This window comes from Octopus bimaculoides, chromosome Z (assembly GCF_046866305.1).
Source record: "Octopus bimaculoides isolate indiv1 chromosome Z, ASM4686630v1, whole genome shotgun sequence".
NCBI classification, from domain to species: domain Eukaryota; kingdom Metazoa; phylum Mollusca; class Cephalopoda; order Octopoda; family Octopodidae; genus Octopus; species Octopus bimaculoides.
Genome location: NC_142944.1, coordinates 40,035,245 through 40,057,335, shown reverse-complemented (window position 1 = coordinate 40,057,335; position 22,091 = coordinate 40,035,245). Strand labels below are relative to the sequence as shown.

The following is a 22,091-nucleotide window of genomic DNA, read 5'->3' as shown; positions in this document are numbered from 1 at the left end:
GTTCTATAGAGAGAAAAAAAAATGTTTCCTATATTTCAAGAGGGTCGTTAAAAATTCAGCAATTAGCCATTGTGAAAAGAAATTATCAATCATCAAAACATTATGATTTCTGCTGGTTTGGTCATGTGATGTGTACAAACGAGGAGAGCTGCATAAAGAGGGAACCTGTGGAAGGGGGTCAATCAGAAAGACATGGAATGAAGTGATGAAAAAGGATCTTCAGATGCTGGGCCTCACTGAGGAAATGACAAAGAACCTGGAGTTGTGATCTGCTTTACTTGAGAAGACATGACAAGCCAAGTAAAATCACTATCATCCATACTTACAGGCTTGTCCTTTACGGGTGCCTATGCTACATAACATGCACTCATGCTGTTGCTGTGTAAACACACTGGCGCTGGTGGAATGTGAAAAGCACCCAGCACACACTGTAAAGTGGTTGGCATTAGGAAGGGCATCCAGCTGTAGAAACCATGCCACTACAGACAATTTCGAGTCTGGACAACTCCCCAGCCGGCCAGTTACTGCCAAACTGTTCAACCCATGCCAGCATGGAAAACGGACGTTAAACAATGATGAATGCAAAAGTTGTAGAAAACAAATCATTTCATACTCACAAGTTGTGTTTATCCATCAATATGAAAATTCCATTTAATGACAGCAAACTAACGGAACCTCCTGATTAAAATAAAACAAAATTCCTTTTAAAATTATTAAAATTACAAGCAAAAGTTATCATTAATAACACCACTGATAACGACATTGATACAGTGGAGGGGGTGTATCACTGATTAAACTCATTCAAATATATAACTGGCACCGACTCATTGACTCAAAAGTTGACATCAGAATATAAAGGGACATAACTTATGTACAGCATGACATCTGTCTGAGGCTTTCCAATTACGCCATTAATAATAATAATAATACAGTAATACCTCGTTTTACGAGGATTCGTTTTACAAGACCCTTGGTTTACAAGTTTTATTTTATAATAAATATAAAGATCCATAACAAATGCTTCTGCATGTTACCGAGAAATTTATAGAGAGCGACAAAAAGCTTTTTCCAAGCAAACACATCTAGACTTGTTTTTTAAAAAGAAGTCTACAAGGCTGTCTACAAGTGCTTGTGAATCAGTGATCACATCTACAAGTGATGGTGTGCATAAGTCTAGTGAAAGTGATTCAGAAAGTTATTATAACAATAATATGTTTTTATTATAAATGATCTTGACATTCTTTTAACTTTACATAAAATATTCTTTACATTCTACTTTTGTTTTACTGCCATTTTTTAACGAGTATTATAAATTTTATAGCTAAAATATTTTTCTGGGAACGAATTACGATTCGCTACTATGGGAGATTATAGCTCTGCTTTACAAGCAGTCTCTGGGAACAAATTATATCGTATATCAAGACATTACTTTAATTCTTTCTAAAATAGGCACAAAGCCAAAAATTCGTGGGTGGTGATTTAATCAGTTACATCAACGCCCAGTGCCCAACTGCTACTTATTTTATCAACTCTGAAAGGATGAAATAAAATTGGCATCAGAGGGATTTGGACTCAGAATGTAAAGAACCAGAAGGAATACCTCTAAGCATTTTGTCCAGCATGGTAACAATGCTGAAAGCTCCCTGCATCATCATTATTATTATTATTATTATTATTATTATTATTATTATGACAATGAGGATAATTTCAATTTCTGACACAAGGCCAGCAAGCTTGATTACATTAACCCCAGTGCTGAACTAGTACTTATTTTATCAACTCTCAAAGGATGAAAGGCAAAGTCAATCTCAATGGAATTTAATAATAATAATAAATGCCCTGATGCAATAACAGGCAATGGCTCTCATGGCTTCTGATCTTAACTGATTGGAAGTGTTATCATGTACACTGTTTTGTCTTGGTATAAAAAGATGGGCTACAGCAAATATTCTGCTCAATACCACAGATTTGCTTGTCAGTTGTTTGACCTTAACCAGTTGAGCATGTCCTTTGGTGGCTGACATCTCTGATCATGAGTAGGAGTAGTGAGGGAGTATCATAGCCATGTGTTGAGAGGAATTCTTTGGGGTCTGAATTATTCATCTCTAGAAACATAGTGTTTCATTCATCAACCTTAAACAACTCTCATTCAGGGACCTTTTTAACAAGATGGGCTACTCAGCCTGAAGAAAATTCTAACTGGGCCCCCACTGCAAGGTCATGCAATGTTTATCTTGATATGAGATCACCATGTCATGCACATATGGTTGTGATGCATGTGCCTGGTGTACCCTTATCAGACAGGTAATCATGATGGGTATATTGGGCTTTGTATATTTTACCCCAGTGTCACTTTGATGACATGCATTGCTCTCATACTCCATAATAATAATAATAATAATAATAATAATAATAATAATAATGCTTGGTAGAGACACAGAGAATCTTACTTGAAATCTTTGGTAATTAGTTATTATTTGCTTTCAAATAGAGAAAAATCAGGAATTAAGATTTACCCGAGTGTCAAAGATGATGATGATGATGATGATTTGGGACAAGGCCAGCAATTTTGAAGAAAGAGGAGGTTAGTCAATGCCAGTACTTCAGTTTACCAACTCTTGAGGGACAAAAAGTTGACCGTAGCAGGGTTTGAACTCAGAATATAATGAGCCACAAGAAATACCATAGAGGAATTTTGTCAGATGCTCTAATAATTCTGCCAATCCACTATAATGGTTATGGTGATTTCTAACATCAATAACAGGCAAGGTTGTTAAATTGAGAAGTTTGCTTCCTAATCATGGGGATTCAGGTTCAGTCCCACAACACAGTACCTTGGCATGCATCTTCTACTATAGCCCTGGGCTAACCAAAGCCTTCCAAGTGGATTTGGTAAACAGAAACTAAATGTGTGTGTGTGTGCATGCATGCGTGTGTGTATGTGTGTGCATGCATGCGTGTGTGTGCATGCATGCGTGTGTGTGTGTGAGAGTGTGTGTGTGCATGCATGTATGTGAGACTTTTATTTCCCTTGTCTACACATGTTCCACTCACTGGTTGTAGACAATGGCTTCATTTATGAGGTTATTTACTTGCAGTTCGCAATGAAAGTAAGTTCAGGTTTTGTGACACATCTTGATGTGTTGCATGATATTCGTAAACAACAGGTTCCTTTATCTGGTGTCGTTTATTTCCTGTTCTCCAGATAAAACATGCCTGGACTGTTTATTGTTTGATAGACTGTGAGGTTATTAGCGCAGTTGGAAACAGAGAAGAGTTGGTGACAGGAAGGGCATCCACTTGTAGAAACCATGTCAAAGCAAACAATGGAGCACAGCACAGTTCACTGGCTTGCCAGGTCCTGTCAAACCATCCAACCCACGCCTTAAAAACAGACATTAGACATTTAAAAGGAGGAGGAGGAGGAGCTTATATGAAAAATAATTTGAAGAATACTCACCCATCTTAAACGAATTAAATAAAAAATCTGAAAGTTGCAAGGGCCTTTCAAGACAGGAGATAACATCTGTGACAGATGCCAAGACTCTTTTATACAACCCAAAGGCTAACTGTTAAAACAAAATAGAAAATTAACAATTTAAGTTTTTCAAGTCATATCTCGGTTTCCAAATAACAATTTAATCTAATTTTTATGAAATTTTTTATTTTAAATATCATCAGTTTCTAAATTGGAAATTTGTTGATACTTTGTAACAGAATTTCCACTATACCATTTTATACTTGAATAAACAACAAATCATATTTCCTTCACCCCTTCCCCTCATGTAACAAGAGCTATAACCAGAAACACAACAATTTAAACAACTGAAAAACAAAGAATTAGAATTAGTACTACTGTTAAATCTTTTTATCTTTTAGCATTCAGATTACTTTCTCAAATATATTGCCTTTTCATTCACATTGTTTTGAATTAATCATGCATTGAATTAATTATGCATTATTGCATAGGTTTGAGATTCCAGTGGTAATATTATTTTTACAAAGACATTATAGAGTACACTTTGTCCCATACTGAAACAGATGACCACCACTATACAACTCATAGTTTAGTAATGAAAACTGATAATTACACGAACATAAATCAAAGAGTGTAAGGAACAAAAAAGGTACATCATGACTACATATGTTTCGAATCTAAACATGACATCTTACATTATACATAACACATAAAAATATCATTTAGCTTTTCTTCTGGCCTAATCCCCAGTGGTTGTTTGCATCATCAATAGGGGATGAGTGAATGATTCACTAATTTGGCCACTGTAGAATGGTAGGTGGGAGTAGCCAAAGTAATATGTATATATAACTGTTTAGCATTCAGATTATTCTACCAAATAGCTTATGAATGGATTTGGTAGACAGAAACTGAAAGAAGACTGGTGTGTGTGTGTGAATGTTTGTATATACCAATGTGTGTGTGTGTGTGTCTTTGTATCTGTGTTTGTGCCCCCATTACCAGTTGACAACTGGTGTTGGTATGTTTACATCTCCACAACTTAGCAGTTCAGCAAAAGGGACCACTAAAATAAGTACTAGGCTTAACAAAAACAAAATAAGTCCTGGGGTCGATTTGTTTAACTAAAAACCCTTCAAGGTGGTGCTCCACCGTGGCCACAGTCAAATGACTGAAACATGTAAAAGACAAAAGATACAATTAGCTAATGATATTTAATTATAAAATAAATATAACAGGATTCTTTTTAAACATTGAATGACTATGAGAGTCCATCCAAATAAAATAGGGATCAAAGGGGTCAAAGGTAAGAAAAATGGTTGAGAAGCACTTTGCTAGAAAGACTTAGGACACTAATTAAACAACTACTTAACCTCTTGACTCACATAGTCATTTATCCCTATCATTGGGTGTCTTAATCCTGGATATGTACAAAGTGAAAAGTTCCTGCCGATTTCTAACTGTGGAAGAGACAGAACCAAGAAGACGTGAAACAATTGGTGAAGCATGATCTTCGAATGTTGGGCCTCACACAGGCAATGACATGTAACCGAGACCTTTGGCAATATGCTGTGCTTGAGAAAACCTGTCAAGCCAAGTGAAATTGCAGCCAGGGCTGATGTCAGTGTCATGCTGGTGGCATGTAAAAAGCACCCTTTGAATGTTGGGTGATATGCTCTGCTTCAAGAAGGCCCATCAAGGCAAGTGAAACCATAGTCATAGTCATGGTCATGGCCAATGCCAGTGGCAAATAAAAAACACTCTTTGAACTTTGGTGATAAGTGACCAAGACCTTTGGTGATATACCATGTTTGAGAAGATCTGTCAAGCCAAGTAAGATCATAGTCATGGCTGATGCCAGTGTTTCATAACTGGCATCCACACTGGTAGCACATAAGAAGCATCCACTACATTGTTGGAGTGGTTGGCATTAGGAAAGGCATCCAGCTGTAGAAACCATGCCAAATCAGATTGGAGCCTGGTACAGCTCCCCAGCTTACCAGTTTTCAGTCAAACCATCCAACCCATGACAGCATGGGAAACAGACATTACATGATGATGATGATGACACTTATTTTCAAGCTAAGGGTAATATAGAATGATTGTGGTTAAAAACCATTTTTGACACCAAGCAAACACCAGGAATAAGACATCTGATGTCAATCAGATGTTAATCTTATGAAAGTCTGGTGGAGACATATCACTGTAAAAATAACAGTCTTATATCATAGTAGTTTTGTATTAAACCACAATATTTTAACAACATTAACAAACCTTATGATCATTTTAAAGGGAAATAACTCTAGCAAAAAACAGCATCAATTATTATAAAGAATTATAAAGAATTTTTTTACAGGTGTCCCCCAAATCCACCTTGCTGGAATCCTGAATTTTACTCATGGTTAATAATTGCAAATAAACATTGTAACATTAATATAAAGATTTAATTTAATTATAAATATACTTACTTTCTGCTGTAAAAATGTTAACAGACATTTATTTAATAATTTTTTCTCTGCTTTATTTTCATTTGAATTTTCAGATTTTGAAGCTGAAAGATAAATTTTTTTTTTTAATCATTAAATTTCTTGTACAAAATACTCTAAATAAAAACCTTAAAAACATAAAGAAAGTAATTACTTTTATTCATGCTTATTTACTGGTTTGGGGAACAACTTGTCCATGGAGAGCTTTTAGTTCTTATAATAATATTTATACTCTTAATTGGGGATAAGTTTTTATGTCTTTCATTAGTATTTTTATGTATGTGTGTGTGTGTGTGTGTGTGTGTGTGTGTAGTTTGTAGTATGCTTGTTTATTTTCCTTTATTGACAAACTACATTCTCCAGTGGAGGCGCCATTGCACCTCCACTGGATCGCGGTTTCGATTCCCAGACCGGGTGTTGTGAGTGTTTATTGAGCGAAAACACCTAAAAGCTCCACGAGGCTCCAGCGGGGGATGGTGGCGAACCCTGCTGTACTCTTCCACCACAACTTTCTCTCACTCTTACTTTCTGTTTCTGTTGTGCCTGTAATTCAAAGGGTCAGCCTTGTCACACTGTGTTAAGGATTCACGTGTCTGTGGAGTGCTCAGCCACTTGCACGTTAATTTCACGAGCAGGCTCTTCCGTTGATCAGATCAACTGTAACCCTCGACGTCGTAAGCAACGGAGTGCCAACAACATTCTCCAGTATTATAAACATATTAACTGAATAATAAAGAGATAAATCAACAAGGGATTCTTGTTGTAGACACTCAACCTATGAAAAATGGATGGCAGCTAAAGGTCCCACAAAGCACACTTTACCATTTAAAAAAATAGTGAATGGATACATAATAGTAGTTTTAGAAATTTTTTTCATTTTCTTGTTAATGATTTGGGATAGGGGAGGGGCTATGCCCATAGCCTTTGTTGGCCTTCAGAGACCAATGAGGACAATACAATTGATGTTTGTTTAAAACAGCTGCAAGACAAAACTTGTAGGAACATACATGTATCTTCATGGAGGGATATCCAGAGAGTTATGAATTCTGCGGAAAAAAGACTGGACATAGTGGTTTACACAGGATCTTGAGAAGAATTTAGAGTGACAATGAAGAGAAACAGGCAAGTATCAAGAGGTTGAATTGATACAACATGAGATCAGTCAGCTCCAAAGAGCAGAAGCCACTGACATGTTGGTAGAAAAGAGAGAGAGAGGACACAGCATATCAAAAAGCTAGAAGTTGGAACATATTGGTTACTGACTGCATGATACTGAATTCATCACCATCATTTAACATCTGTCTTCCATGCTGGCATGGATTGGATGGTTTGAAGAGCTGCCTGGGTTTTCTTGTCTCTTTTGACATGGTTTCTATGGCTAAATATGTATGTGTGTGTGTGTGGGGGGGGTGTATATATATATATATATATATATATAGTTGAGACTTACAGAAAAACAAAAGATGAAGACAGGTATATAAACAACAAACAGGTATATTAGTTTAATGCTCAGGAAGGTGAGAAAGTCTTTTATGTTTCGAGCCTATGCTCTTCAACAGAAAGGAACACGAGAAAATAAACAGAGAGAATAAAAAAAGTTTTTGAAGCTAGCGGTCAATCATAGCAAAGCCAACTACTTTACAGAGTGTAGTGGGTGCTTTTATACAGCACCAGCATGGGTGTTTTTATGTGGCACCGGCACAAGTGCTTTTTAGGTTACCTCAAAGACAAATAACAATGTTACTGAGTTAGGTTTTCTTTTTTTGGATAGTGTAGGGTGTCTGTGTGAACAGTAACAACAGCAGTAGCATGGATGTAGGGACAGTGCTCCACTGTGGGTCTCTTTTGATGGTTAGCTATTCTTTGGGGTCCTGGGTCAACCTAATCAGAGCTGACCTGGAGTAAAGCACACCTTAATTACAAACCAGCAGAGCCTGTATATGATCAGTTAACCAGCTAGAAGCACCAGCTAAATCTCTCCAAAATCATACTGAAATCATCTCAGAAAAGGACATGCTGAATAATGTGGTCATGGCTGGAGTGATCATTTGTCTGTTCATTCAGGGTTGAGCGACAATAATAATAACACCTTAACAAGATAGTGAACTTTCTAATGTTTGTAGTTTTCTTCTAACAATAACAATCAGTAAATTTAGCCTTTTAGCATTTAAACCAGGAGTCTCCAAAGTGGCTGATATCAACCCCTCGGGATTGATGGGATTATTGAAGGAGTTGATAAATGCACATCTACTTAATTTTTATTATTACTTATTTATTTTCTTGTACATGCCTAGGGGGCAATGAGGGGTCAAGGATTCCATGAAGGGGTCAATGGTCTAAAACGTTTGGGGACCCCTGATTTAAACTGACCACATCCAGCCTAAATATTTTATTTGGTTTATGCTCAACCTGCCCAGATCTGGCTTCTCACACCTACCCTACAATGTCATTCTAGAAATAGATAAGCATATCACAGAAACCTCAAAACTACAAGATAATTAATTTGTGGTTAATTCAAAACAATGTGAATAGATAAGCATTATATTTAGCAGAGTACTCAGAATGCTAAAGGGTTGAATTAATTAAATTAATAGAAGCATAGCATTTGTAAAATGAACTTATTAGCAAGTATTTTATAATGAACACACATTCTCAACCTTGCTGAAAAACATAGATGCTATAGTTAAGACATATTTTATTGTCTCACTCTGCAACCAGAAAAAAAATAGAGAAAACCAGATTGTAGCTAACCTTGGTGCTTTCTTAACTAATTTCAGCATTTTCAGTAATTTCATCACAAGCTGGTTACTCATTCATTTGAATTACAAACAGGATGCATATTTATAGTATATGCAGTATGACTCAGACTGAACAAAATTGTGATCAGGAAAATGAGAAACTGACGCAGATATGACTGTAGTTTAGAAGTGTGATTCTACTATAGTCTTAGATAAACCAATGCCATATTTATAAATAAGGTAGACAGAAACCATGTGGAAACCCCTCATGAATGAGAGAGAGAGGGAGAGAGTGTGTATGTTTGTGTGTTTTCTATGGGGTACCTGAGCAGATGTGGAGGCGCAATGGCCCAGTGGTTAGGGCAGCGGACTCGCAGTCATAGGATCGCGGTTTCGATTCCCAGACCGGGCGTTGTGAGTGTTTATTGAGCGAAAACACCTAAAGCTCCACGAGGCTCCGGCAGGGGATGGTGACGAACCCTGCTGTACTCTTCCACCACAACTTTCTCTCACTCTTTCTACCTGTTTCTGTTGTGCCTGTAATTCAAAGGGTCAACCTTGTCACACTGTGTCACGCTGAATATCCCCGAGAACTACGTTAAGGGTACACGTGTCTGTGGAGTGCTCAGCCACTTGCATGTTAATTTCACGAGCAGGCTGTTCCGTTGATCGTAAGCGACGGAGTGCCAACAACAACGACAACCTGGGCAGATACTTGCATCCTGCATCCTGCATCCTTCACATGACTAAATGCTGTGGTACAAGCAGTGGAGTTTGTTGTCATTTCCCTATCAACAAATAATATGTTAAGCCATGTGGGATAAGAGATTCCTCGCTTTAAAAAACTGATGAAGATTAGGAACAGGAAAGATATCTGGTTGTAAATCAGTCCCTCAATAATATATATTCATCTAACCCATTCTAACACAGAAATAAAAGAAAATAAACGGTTGTAAAACAAACAAATGAACGATAACTAACAAGGCAGTAAAAATTACTGAAACTACTTGGGCTTATCTCCCTTTCTTTCTTCTCGCAAATATGTAAAAATACTTTTCACGCTAAAGCTGAAAATGTATGTTTAGTAAGAATACATATCTTTAAATTAATCATACTTCTTTATTGATTGTCGTGAATTTGCATAAAGGAACATCTACGTGGCTGCTAAATATGTTAGAAATAGCAGACATCTTCCCTTATATCATCGGATGATGTAGCTTACAAGGTGCACACTACTTAGAAAAACAGATAGGGTTTTGATAATCATGACTAGATTGCCTTAGATTATAGGATTGCTAAATCAGGGCCAATTTAAAGCCCAGCAACAACAACAACAACAACAACAAACACCGCCAGAATAACCAAAGTTGAATCATAAACGTATAACAAACACTGCTATAGAGCTAGATGGAGTTATCTCCTCTCTTATATTTGCTGGTGAATTAATTTTTATTTTGAAAATTTATATTTCTATATTTTATTATTTTATAGATTATTTACATTAACTCTCAAAAATAAATACGATACATAGGTGCAGAAGTGGTTGTGTGGTATGTGGCTTGCTTACCAACCACATGGTCCCAGGTTCAGTCCTACTGCGTGGCACCTTGGGCAAGTGTCTTCTACTGTAGCCTTGGGCCAACCAAAGCTTTGTGAGTGCATTTGGTAGACGGAAACTGAAAGAAGACCATCGTGTGTATATATATATATATGTGTGTGTGTGTGTGTGTGTGTGTCTGTCTGTGTGTGTGCATGTATATGTTTGTGTGTCTGTATTTGTTCCCCACCATCGCTTGACAACTGATATTGGTATGTTTATGTCCCCGTAACTTAGCAGTTCAGCAAAAGAACCGATAGAATGAGTACTAGGCTTACAAAGAATAAGTCCTGGGGTCGATTTGTTCAACTAAAGGCAATGCTGCAGCATGGCCACAATCAAATGACTGAAACAAGTAAAAGAATATACCCTTTGAACCAGTAATATATACACAGAGAGAGAAAAAAACTCTAGACATAGAAGTAAATCTTAGAATCAAGGGGCTTTGAAGTAAACTTACACATGAGAGGACAACAAAACAAGATAGAATATACCAGAAATGGGACCTCATACCAGAGTGAAACAGAGCAAATACATTCAATAAACTATGTATGTGTTACAGATCTCTGCTAAAAAAAAGATATTTAACAAGACCTGCTCAGCCAGATTAAATTTAAATCAGACTTTTTGCCAATAAAAAGGAATCAAGTATTTACAAATAAAATATATGAGCTTCAGAAACTGGAAATATTCCACCAACACCCAGATAGGAATATTGGAATCAACAAAGGATTATTTGTCAAAGGACTTGGAGTCTACATGAAATAAGTGGAAATGTCTTAATTAATGCTTGTGTCACATCTGACCAAACCAAAGACAGCAAAGTGAAATGGATCAGGGACATTGTGTTGAATCCCCTTTCTGTGGCTGTGGAAGAGTCCAAAACAAGAATTACTAGTTAGTTTCCCTATTATTGGATTCAAGCGATTGGAATATTTGAGAAATGGTATAAAAAATGTGCAAGGATTGTGTAAAAAAATCGAAAAGATTATATACAGACACTAATTAAAAATAACAATTAAATGAAGTAAAAAGAGTGTAACTAATTTGGACTCATATAAAATGAAACAAGATACACACACATATACTCTTTTACTCTTTTACTTGTTTCAGTCTTTTGACTGTGGTCATGCTGGAGCACCGCCTTTAGTCGAGCAAATCGACCCCAGGACTTATTCTTTAGAAGCCTAGTACTTATTCTATCGGTCTCTTTTGCCGAACCGCTAAGTTACGGGGACATAAACACACCAGCATCGGTTGTCAAGCGATGTTGGGCGGACAAACACAGACACCCAAACACATACATATATATATACATATATACAACGGGCTTCTTTCAGTTTCCGTCTACCAAATCCACTCACAAGGCTTTGGTCGGCCCGAGGCTATAGTAGAAGACACTTGCCCAAGATGCCACGCAGTGGGACTGAACCCGAGACCATGTGGTTGGTAAGCAAGCTACTTACCACACAGCCACTCCTACGCCTATATATACAGTTCAAATTTACAGTAAACAAAAGATGAAGAAAGGTGAGGAACAACAAGCATTGGTTTAATGCTTTGGAAGAATGGAAAAGTTCTTGATGTTATGAGCCTATGTTCTTCAACAGAAGGGGTTGAGGAGAAAAATGGAGAGAGAATGAAAAAAAAACAGAGAAAAAATGTGTAGGGTTTAATGATTCAACATGATGAAATGACTGGGAGATAACAGTGACCAAACTGAACTAGGATGTACAAGCACGTGTGTGTGTCGAAGAATAGAGTGTGTGAGTGTATGTGTGAATGGGGGCAAGTGCATGTAAATGTATGTGAACAGAGCTTAAAATTATGTGAGCCCATGTGAGTGTATGTGTATAAGTAAACTAGTGTGTGCATTGTGTGGAGTGATGTGCATTTCATGAATTTGTGTGTGTGTGCATATGGACGAGTGTATATGTGTTTGAGGCTATCGTGTGTGTGTGTGTGTGTGTGTGTGTGCAAACGTTTGTGCGTAGCAGTTAATATGTGCTTATTTGAGTGGTGTGTGCACGTGTGCGTAGATCATATAGGGTGTGTGTATTGTGTATATTTATGTACAATAGTTGTATGTGTTTATGTATGTTGTGTGTATATATTGTCTGTGTTCAGGCATGTTGTGTGCATGTACATTGTGTGTGTTTTTAGGAGTGAATACTGTGTTGTGGAGGAATGTATGGAGGTGTGAAGTGGAGAGAGAGAGAGAGAGGGAGAGCGAGAGAGAGAGAGAGAGAGAGAGACAGAGAGAGAGAGCAGATTTTCTTTTGAACATTTCATTGAATATAAGGTGAATGTGTGTGTGGGTGTGTGTGTGTAACTCTAAAGTATCAAGCTCCTAATCACATACAAAAGACAATAAATAAGTAAACTAACCTTTGAGGAATTCTGTCATAATCAGCTCCAAACAACAGAAAATGTTACTATCTGACGAGCATTTCTGTAAGATTTGAAAAATTATAAATACAATATTTCAAATAAATTCATATTTTGAGCAAATAGTTTAAAATACATAAGTCATTATTATCTCAAAATTAATTTATTCAATCAAATCATATGAAAATAAATCATGTTGAGATTATTATTAAAATTCATTTCAAAAAGGAAAATATTCAGAAAAATTATTTCAAAATGTTCTGAAATTAAAAATATATTAACTATACAATAGCACAGAATTTTGTTAATATACAATAAAATATATTAAAAGTATACAAATAGGTATAAACACACTGAGTCAATTTGCAGTGCCTCCTAGATAGACTGGAGAATATGAGCATTCCAGAGTGGTTATCTCCCCTTCAGCAACAGAGACCCAAAAGGCAGAAGCTGCAAACTGACAAGAGAAACAGATTACTCTTATTACATTCCCATCATTGTACAATGACTGGATACACTAGCCGGTGGCTCACCATAAATAAGATACCGAGTGACAGTGCTAAGCAGTGATGTGAATAAATACAGACTTGCAACCATTTCAAATATGTTCGTGGCATATTCAAACCCATAAGAAAACCATTTGCTGTATTTTGTCATGGAGAACCCATTCATTGTTACAATAACAGGAATATAATTAGAGGGACATATCACTTTTGTGAATTTTAAGTGTCTGCCTTTCCAGTTTATGTTGCTGGAGGGAAGATAACCACATAAACTGCCATGACAATTTCACACACACACATGATTGTGTAGTAAGAAATATGCTTCCAAACCACATAGGTTCAGGGTTCAGCCCCACTATGTGGAACCTTGGGCAAATGCTTTCTACAATAGCCTCAGTTTAATCAGAGGGAATTTTATAGACAAAAACTGAAAGAAGCTGGTTGCATGTGTGTGTGTGTCTTTAGGTCTGTGTTTGTCCCCACCACTGCTTGACAACTGGTGTTAGTGTGCTTATGTTCCCATAACTTAGCAGTTCAGACTAAAAGACTGATAGAATAAGTACCAGGCTTGATTCATTCGATTAAAAATTAAAGATAAAAAACCATATTAATACACTTTTCTAACCCTTTAGCAACCAGATTATTCTGTCAAATGTTATTCTTATTTATTCACATTGCTTTGAATCAATCATGCATTATCTCAGAGCTTTGAGATTTTGATGATGTGGTTGTTTATTTTTAAAATGACAATGTAGGGTAAGACAGGTCAGAAACAGGTAGGGATCTTTCTGATTTGGCAGACACCATTTTTTATTTAGTTTTTATTTAGTGTGTTTTCAACTGAAACACTTTCAAACTTCGTATACTTGTATATTTTGTCTTATAGAACAGAGAAAAATTTTTATATTTGAAGTTATTTCATGTTAAAAATTGCCGTATTTCGGTAATTTCAACCGATCACTGACGTCTATTTAGCTGAATAGTTACTGCTGTTCTTTGTCAACAATAATTTCTGGTGGTGTATATATCGTTAGTCCCTGGTAATCCTTTTGAATTAAGCAACAACCCTAACCCTAACTCTAAAACCCGAACCCTAACCCTAAAACCAGTACAAACACATGAACGATGTCATAAATAACAGTACCGCTGATAGTTGTTGTTGACAAACAACGGCAGTAATTTTATTCAAGGGAAAAGATCCCATTACACTGCCAGAACGTGTTGTTGACAAACCACAGCAGTAATTGTTTTCACCTCAATAGACGTCAGTGATTGGTTGAAATTACCGAAATACGACAACTTTTAACATGAAATAACTTGCAATATAGAAACCTTTCTTAACAAGGCTAAGAGAAAAAGATGTTTTATATGACATATTCTACCAGTATCCCAAGTTTGAAAGTGTTTTGTTAGAAAACAAATGGTGTCCGCCAAATCAGAAAGATCCACAGGTAGAATATTGGGGCTGGATCTAGCCAGTTTGACGATAAAACAGCCAGAACATTTTTGCCAGATACAGCAATTGACTGAAAGGTAGTGCTCCAGCATGGCTTCACCCTAACAACTAAAATTTGTAATAAAAAAAATTAAAGAATTAAAAAGGTTAAGAGAGTCAGTTTTATTTCCCATGAAAAGAAAATCAAAAATTCCATAGAGAAATATTCTTTTGATAAGTATGCATCACAACTATTATAAATGTTCTATATGTCATGGAAATGGGACAAACCTCTTGATTCTTTGAAGTTAAAATATTTGCAATATGACGAAGAAAATTGAGTCTGACATTTTCATTTTCAAAACTAGAAGATTCTGATTTTAGCAACTCCTGAATATTTTCATCTGTATTTAGAATTATAGGTGTAATTTTCTGGAAAAAAAAAAAAGATAAATGAATGAATAAATAAAAAATGAATTCAAAATGTAAGTAACTTGAAATAATGAATAATCAACCAATATTTAGTTAAATGCAATATATCAAAAATTATTTTCTACTATAAGTACAAAGCCTAAAAATTTGGGGAAGGGGGTACTCAATTTCATCAACCACACAGTACTTGACAGGAACTTAATTTATCAATGATCCCAAAAGGATGACAGGCAAAGATGTCTCCCAGTATAATTTTAACTTAGAAATTAAACCTAGAAGAAATGTTTTTTGTCCGGTGTATTCACAAATAGTGGTCTTTTATTTTTATTTTTTTATTTTTAGAATAGCAAAAAAACAAAATTTAAAATCAAGTAAAAATACATCATTCATTTACTTTATATATATGTATATACAGTCAACAGATAAGATCCAGAGATTGTCAGTATAGAAAACACTTAAATGATTTAAAATTTAGACTCCGAGTCTTTAGGAGAAACCAATTCTGCAAGATAAAGATTGGCTTTAAGAGGAATCAAGTTGAGCAGATATGGAGGAAATTATGCAGATAAGCAAATTAAATATAACTGCTTGGGTTTGATATACTATATACATACATACATACGTGTGTATGTATATATATATACATATATATATATATATATATATATATATATATATATACACACACACACACACACACACACACACATGAAACAGAAAGACAACAAAGACTGAAGATTTTCAGACAATGAATGTTTAAGTATAAATATACAGATATTTATATATTAATAGATCAAACTTACACAGAATATAAAATGACAGAGAAAATCAAAAGGGAAGAAGTAAGGTGTCATAAGTCCAACAGCTGTTTCTGAGGGCTCAGAGTTCTATCATACCGATGGTAGATGTAGTTCACCAAAATATGCGGGCAGTAATGGAAGCAAATACACATTGGATAAATCGAGCCTCTATCAACAGGGTAGAAAACATTTTACATTTCAGATCATGATGCAGAGAATAGGTTGAGATTAGGATAAACCCAGTTTGTGGCACTCCAAGAAAGTGTTTACTAGCATAGTCACAGACTGACTGATGCCATACAAGAAGAATTTGGAGATGGAAACAGTATGGAAGTCACACACACATAAATATTATCTTGCTCACAAACAGATAAGGGTTGGCAACAGGAAAGGAATCCAGCTACAGAAAGTCTGCCTTGACAAATTATGTTTGACACATGCAAGCGTGAAAAAGTGCATGTTAAAATGTAATTATGTATGTGTGTAAACTCTTTCTTATCTTCCAACTTCCTCTCTCCTCATCTTTTGTCTTCATCTCCCTACTGATTTTACCTACTTCTCATTCCATTTTTCTTTCTTATACTTTTTATCCTACCACTTCCTGTTCACAGGTGAAGCTCACTTGGTCCTGCATTCCTTATCAGATGCAGCCAGTTTTTTTTTTAACAGACGGGATGTAAAACTCTGTTGTGTCCCATTAATTTCTCTCCTGTAAACTTTTCCTTTGAAAGACACCGTACAAAACATTAGATTTTCCACTCCTCACAAGTTCCCTGTAATCTTTTTGATTAATTTTAATGTGTAATATAAATCTTGCTGATGCAGACCAATACCAACCCCTTTGAAGTCTATATGATCATATACTAGTAACCCTTATAGGCTAAGGGTTTTTATTTTTTTATCCCACTTGAAATAGAATCAAACGTTTGGGTAGAACAGGAATACTATGAAAAGAGGTACTCTTGTGGGTTTCGATTCTACCAGGCAGCTGGTAGAATTGTAAATATGTCAGAAAAATACCAGAGGGCATTTTTCTATCAATTTTACATTTTGAGTTCAAATCTCACCAAGGTCAAGCTTCTTTTCATCCGTTTAGGGTTGATAAAATAAAATAGCACCCAAGTACTAGCATCAAAGCATCAACTAATGTCCTCTCGTTTCAAAATGCCTTGAAACCATTATACTTATCAATGTCCCGTTGCCATATAGACTAATTAAAAATTGAGGGGAAAGACTACCTGTCATGGGGAACTTGATAATTTTAACTACATATCTGTCGTGAGTGTAGGACAAAAGCCCCATCGTTAAAGTGTGAAAGTGGACAAAAGCTCCACGGTTATATTTTTCGATTATTTTTTCGTTTTTTTTTTTTTCACCTTTTACTTGTTTCAGTCACTAGACTGCAGCCATGCTTGGGCACCGCCTTGAAGAATTTTTAGTCAAATGTAACGACCCCAGAATTTTTTTTATGATTTTCAACCAGCGCGTGAAGTTAAGCCTAGAAGGTATCTCCACATGTTAGAAACAACAGCCAAATCTCTTGAAATCTTTTTATAATCCCCACGGTTGTTTTTTATTTTCTAAAAATCTTTTTACTTGTTTCAGTCATTGGACTGCGGCCATGCTGAAGCAGAAGCTTGAAGAATTTTTGGTCGCAGAAAAATCAGCATTTTAAAATATATATTTAAAGTTTTTTTTGTTTTCTTCTCTAAGCGCTTACAGATTAATAAGAATAAGTTGACCTTTTGAACTTTCTCTGGCCGTTGACGGTCTAACTAAAGGCTAATAATTTAAACGTACTTATTAACGTTTGTCCAAATAGGGAGACGGGTGTTTTTTCATAAAAATGACAAATTTGGGTTTTGTGAAGAAAAAACATGCCAGAGACATGTGTAATATTTACTTTCATTTTACGTGTGTATATAGTCATTCAAACGTACTTCTTATCGTTTTTATGTTTCTACACATTTCTTGAAGTAAATGCTTTTTCCCTTTTGTTAGAATTCAAAAAATATGTACATTGATTAGTAAAGAGTTTCGTGTTCTGTTTATTCTATCATTGATGTTAGGTTGATTTATTTTAATTTTCAAACTAATTATTCTAAAAACAAGGAAACACACGGAACATACCATTGTGAGGGACATATATGTTTAGACACCGTTTTTTGATTGAATATATGTTTATATAAAAATTGGAATTTTGGAAAATAATATTTTTTTTACAACCGCGATTTCCGTTTTTGTTTACGTGAAATTATAAAAAAAAATTTGTATGATTTAGTTGTTATTTTTAGCATGTGGACAGACCTTCTAAGCTTAACTATGCCGGTTGAAAATCACCTAAAAATAGATTCTGAGGTTGATACATTCGACTAAAAATTCTTCAAAGCGGTGCCCCAGCATGGCTACAGTCCAGTGACTGCAAAAAGTACAAAGATTTTTAGAAAGTAAAAAAAAAGAAGAAAAAACGAAGAATAAACAAACAATATAACGGGGGGGTTCAAAAAATTTCAAGAGATTCGGCTGTTATTTCTAGCATGTGGAGAGACCTTCTGGGCTTAACTTCATGCGCAGCATGGCCGCACTCTAATGAATGCATCAAGTAAGAAGAAAAACAAAAATGAATTACATCACAGAAGTGGTTTTGATCAAGCTTAAAAAAAAATTCTGGGTTCCTTACAGCCATCTAAAAATTCTTCAAGGTGGTGCCCCAGCATGGCTGACCGCAGTCAAATAACTGCAACAAGTAAAAAGAAATTTCTGGGGGGTCGATACATTCAACTAGAAATTATAAAAGTGAAAAAAATAACCGAAAAATATAACCATGTGGCTTTTGTCTGGACCCTATCTATCATATATAGAAGGGGTGACACATAATATTAATTCTTTAATGTTAGAAACAACATTTTGACGTTCGATAAATCTAGGTTATAACGACCTATTTTTTCTTTTTGCAAGAGGGTAGTGGATTACAATCTATCTGTTATTTCTTTATCATTCATCTAACTCGGAACCTGCAATTTGTTTAAATCTGCAGTCTACCGAGTGCAGTGTTAGTACCCACGTGTAATCTTGACTCATATATTCAGTCGGCAACTTGTTGTATACACGATAAGAGTATAAATACATGTACACGTTTGTCTTCACTATGATACACTGACTATATATATATATATATATATATATATATATATATATGTGATACACTGACAATATATATATCATCATCGTCATCGTTTAACGTCCATCTTCCATTCATGCATGGCCAGGACAGTTGACAGGAGCCGGCCAGGTTTAAAATCTAAACTAGGTTACTGTGTTTTTGCAAGAATTTTACGGTTGGATGCCCTTCCTAACATCAACCACTCCACAGAGTGGACTCAGTGCTTTTTATGTGGTACTAGCACAGGTGAGGTTAGTTTTGGCCTGATTTTACAGCTGGATGACCTTCCAAATGCCAACCATGTTACAGTGTGGACTGGATGCTTATACCGTGGCACTAGTACTGGCAGGGTAACTAAGTAACTCACAAGACAAGGAATTATGAGAGAGGGGCAGGGCATTTGAGGGGAGGGATGTGTCAGATGATGAAAGGTTAGAGTGTATGAAAGAGACAGAAGCAGGTGTCTTGCCACAACAGAGGGAGCATTAGATAAGGTGATCCAGTATTAAGTGATGAAGTGTTAGAGTGTAACAGAGAAATAGAGAGGCAGAAATACATGCCTTGCTTTAGAGGAGGTACATGGTTACCCAATGAGAGAGAGAGAGAGGTACAAGAAAGATGCCAGAAACAGGTATGCTGATGTAAAGGAGATAGTTGGTTACCTAGTCAGAGGAAAAAGAAAAGGAGGGAGAGAGTGACCAAAGGGAAATAGAGAGAGAGAGAGATTAGGAAACAGCAAAAGTGTAAGAGAGAGCAGAAGAAAGATGGTGTAGTGCTAGGGTATACTCATAAGTAACAAGAATATGAGCACAGAACCTGGTTAGAAAAATAGGGAGTGGGAAGGACAAGAAAGGGGATTGGAAAACTCATAATTTATGAAGAGGAAATGTGAGGAAGAGAAAGATGCAGTTAGAAGAGGAGTTGTAGTTCGATTTCTCCTATATTTTAGAAACAATAGTGTGTAAGACATAATTTCATATATATATATATATATATATATATATATATATATATATATATATATATATACATATTTATATATATATATATATATATATATATATATATATATATATCATCATCATCATCATCATAGTCATTTAATGTCCACTTTCCATGCTGGCAAGGGTTGGACAGTTTCACTGAGGGCTGGCAGAAGGCTGTACCAGGCTCCAATCTGATGTGGCAAAGTTTCTACAGCTGGATGCCCTTCCTGACACCAACCACTCTGAGAGTGTAGTGGGTGCTTTTTACATGCCACCAGTATGAGGGCCAGTCAAGCAGTACCGGCATGGACCATACTTGAATAGAGCTCAGGCAGCACTGGCATCAACCATGATGAAATGGTGCTTTTTACGTGCCACCGGCACAGGTGCCAGTCAGGCGGTACTGGCAGTAGTCTCAACAATGACTTCATTTGACTCAACAATTCTTCGCAAGTGCAGTTTTTGCCCAATGATTGTAGGGTACTCTTAAATGGGCCGGTTATGCTGCACTGGCATAGGCCACCATTACGGTCTCACTTGGCTTGCCAGGTCTTCTCAAGCATAGCATATCTACAAAGGCTTCAGTCGCTTGTCATCGCCTCCATGAGGTCCAACATTCGAAGGTCATGCTTCACCACCTCATCCCAGGTTTCCTGGGTCTACCTCTTCCACAGGTTCCCTCTACTGCTAGGGTGTGACACTTTTTCATGCAGCTATTCTCATCTATACATGACCCTATCAGAGCAGTTGTCTCTCTTGCACACATCTGATGCTTCTTATCTCCAGCTTTTCTCTCAGGGTGCTTACACTCTGTCGTGTATGCACACTGACATTACACATCCAGCAGAACATACTAGCTTCATTTCTTGCAAGTTACACATGTCCTCAGCAGTCACAGCCCATGGTCCACTGCCATGTAGCATGGCTGTTCGTACATTTCACTCTGAGCAAGAGGCCCTTTGTTACCAGCAGAGGAAGGAGCTTTGCCCAGGCTATTCTTATTCTAGCACCTACACTCTCAGAGCATCCACCCCCGCTACTGACTTGGTCCCCTAGGTAACAGAAGTTATCAACTACTTGTAGTTTTTCCCCTTGGCATGTGACGGAAGTTGTTTTCCGCCCATTTTCAGTGTTTATTACTCCTGAGCATTTGCCACATACAAAAACTATCTTCCCAGTTAGCCTTCCTTTGATATTGCTGCACCTCTTATGTGTTCATAGCTTACACTGGGTACGTCTTATGGAGTTTCTACCTACGCCTTTTCTACAGATCAAGCAGGGTCATCTACCTGAAGGGATTTGTGGTTTGTCTACCTTCCTACTTATTAAGACTTTGATTTTTGCTAGATTGACTCTAAGGCTCTTCAGTTCTAGACTTGTCTTCCACACCTGAAAGTTCTTCTGATAATGCTACTTCTAAACTTAATTATTTCATTGAAAACTGGTCTTGTTTTATGAAATAAGTAAGTAGGGAATATGTTCCAAAGTTTAAATTTTGATTTTAGTTTCAATCATAAAATTACGTCTTTCAACAGCTAAAAGCATTATTTTTATCAGCTTTAGAATTATCGCAGAGATGTTCAAATGTTTGCGTTAACTCAAACCTTTTTCTTTCTTTTTTCTATATTTTTCGTCATTCTGTCAAACACTTGAAATTACTTTTGGGAAGTGGGGCAAAATGAATAATGAATCTCATAAAAAAAAAAAGGAAATTCAAACTTATATGGAACAGCTATTCCGAAAGTCTGGTTTTCAAATTTTCAGTAGGAGTAGATGGAGCACAATGAATAATATTTGCTACATTTTTGACTCTAAGAAAAATGGATGTCCTTCATGACGGATGCCTTTCTAAAAGCCAACCACTTTACAGTGTGAACTGGGAACTGGATCCTATGTGGCACCAGCACTGGCAGAGTCACCAAAGAAGAAAATGAGGAAATCTTCAAACGTTTACCGCTTTGTTTGCACTGCTTCATGGAAAAAAATGTAGGATAAGAATAAGAAGCCACAAGTAAAAAAAAGGTAGATTTGCAGAAAACATCTCTTATGTATGAGCTATCAATCTATTATTTATTATTTTATTTTTAT

At 36.2% G+C, this 22,091-nt stretch overlaps 1 protein-coding gene across 3 annotated transcripts in view; it reads right to left on the bottom strand.

The window, feature by feature from the left end:
- Positions 1-22,091, bottom strand: part of LOC106874314 (nucleolar complex protein 4 homolog) — a 66,637-nt gene that overhangs the window by 29,003 nt on the left and 15,543 nt on the right. Inside the window, exons 1-6 of one of the 3 annotated variants that reach the window (XM_014922002.3) lie at positions 15,858-18,743; positions 14,914-15,054; positions 12,685-12,748; positions 5,944-6,026; positions 3,461-3,569; positions 618-678 (exon numbers count right to left, since the gene is read on the bottom strand). In XM_014922002.3, the coding sequence (XP_014777488.2) occupies positions 618-678; positions 3,461-3,569; positions 5,944-6,026; positions 12,685-12,748; positions 14,914-15,054; positions 15,858-15,908 (509 nt within the window). In that variant the 5' untranslated portion in view covers positions 15,909-18,743. Of the gene's footprint in view, positions 1-617; positions 679-3,460; positions 3,570-5,943; positions 6,027-12,684; positions 12,749-14,913; positions 15,055-15,857; positions 18,744-22,091 lie in introns of those variants that run through there. The other 2 variants (XM_052973550.2, XM_014922001.3) reach the window with 2 other exon arrangements.